This window comes from Aureococcus anophagefferens (genome assembly GCF_000186865.1).
Source record: "Aureococcus anophagefferens unplaced genomic scaffold AURANscaffold_2218, whole genome shotgun sequence".
Taxonomy (NCBI): domain Eukaryota; class Pelagophyceae; order Pelagomonadales; family Pelagomonadaceae; genus Aureococcus; species Aureococcus anophagefferens.
Genome location: NW_008706706.1, coordinates 1 through 1,037, shown reverse-complemented (window position 1 = coordinate 1,037; position 1,037 = coordinate 1). Strand labels below are relative to the sequence as shown.

General features: G+C 52.4%; 1 protein-coding gene across 1 annotated transcript; it reads left to right on the top strand.

Annotated features, from left to right (window-relative positions):
* Nucleotides 1-45: 45 nt before the first annotated feature.
* Nucleotides 46-936, top strand: AURANDRAFT_69554 (expressed protein; the record flags this gene model as incomplete). The annotated part of the gene is made up of 1 exon (XM_009045326.1): nt 46-936. A coding segment is annotated over one exon (891 nt), but the record flags the coding sequence as incomplete, so codon positions are not given.
* Nucleotides 937-1,037: the final 101 nt, after the last annotated feature.

Below are 1,037 nucleotides of genomic sequence, written 5' to 3'. Positions count from 1 at the left end.
ACGGGCAGTCACGAAGACACCGCAATTCACATCCCGTTCATTGAGCTAGAGAACGACCAATTGACACGTGGGGAGCATAAACGTCTCGGAGGCATCTACCTTGGAGAGTTAGTCTGGGCTCTCATCAATATACTCATTGTGAAGATTCTTATGACCAAGCCCACCAAGCTTGTACTCAACTCCACACTAGCTGCTGCCTTTGCTGTTCGTGATGTTGCACACTACACAGTTGCACGCACTCTGGAGCTCGCCATGAATGTACCGCGCTCCCTCCAAGATGGGCGGACTAACAATGTCTCCGCGTGTTTTCTTCGAGTCCGGCTTATGTCAGGTCGCTATCTTGTCAAACACGGTGGCAAGGGCGCCATTTCTACACACTGCGTCGTTCAGCTGCGCTCTGAGGATGACCGAGAGTCCAATCTTATAGACCAGGATACGTCAAAGATATCCCTATGGTCAAAAAGTCCACGCTGGAAAGAAACTTTTTTCCTTGGGCCCGTTTCAATACTGAAGGACACACAGCTTAAAGTCCTCTGCGTTCACCAGGAGCGCGTTCCAGGAAAATCCGGCTATTGGGATACTCTCTCGAGTTCTGCAGTTGGTGAGCTGAACGTGCCTCTCCTGGCCATTGGCACAACCAAAGTCTCATTGGATACCTCAAAAATGTTTTTGAATCACCGCCAGAAGGCCACACCCACACGGGAACTCGTAGGATGGTTCCAGTTGGGTCTACCCACAGCAGCTGCAAACGATCTCTTTCCTCTAGAGGGTGCTGTTTCTGATGGGCAGTCTCGCCAAGCTCGCTGCGTCGAGAATTCTTACTCTCATTCCAGTCAAGCAATTCACTTTGCACCGCACTGCAGGCAGGTGAACGTGCTCACTGGGCAGATCAAACTTGGCCTTCGCATCATCAGCCCCGAGCGCCTCAGGGTGTAATGTCACGCCCAGCTGCGCGGTCTCGCGCGTTCGATAGCCGGCGCCCGGCCGGGCCGGTAACTAAAGAGCCTGGATTTGTAAAAATCGACGTAAGTCTATGG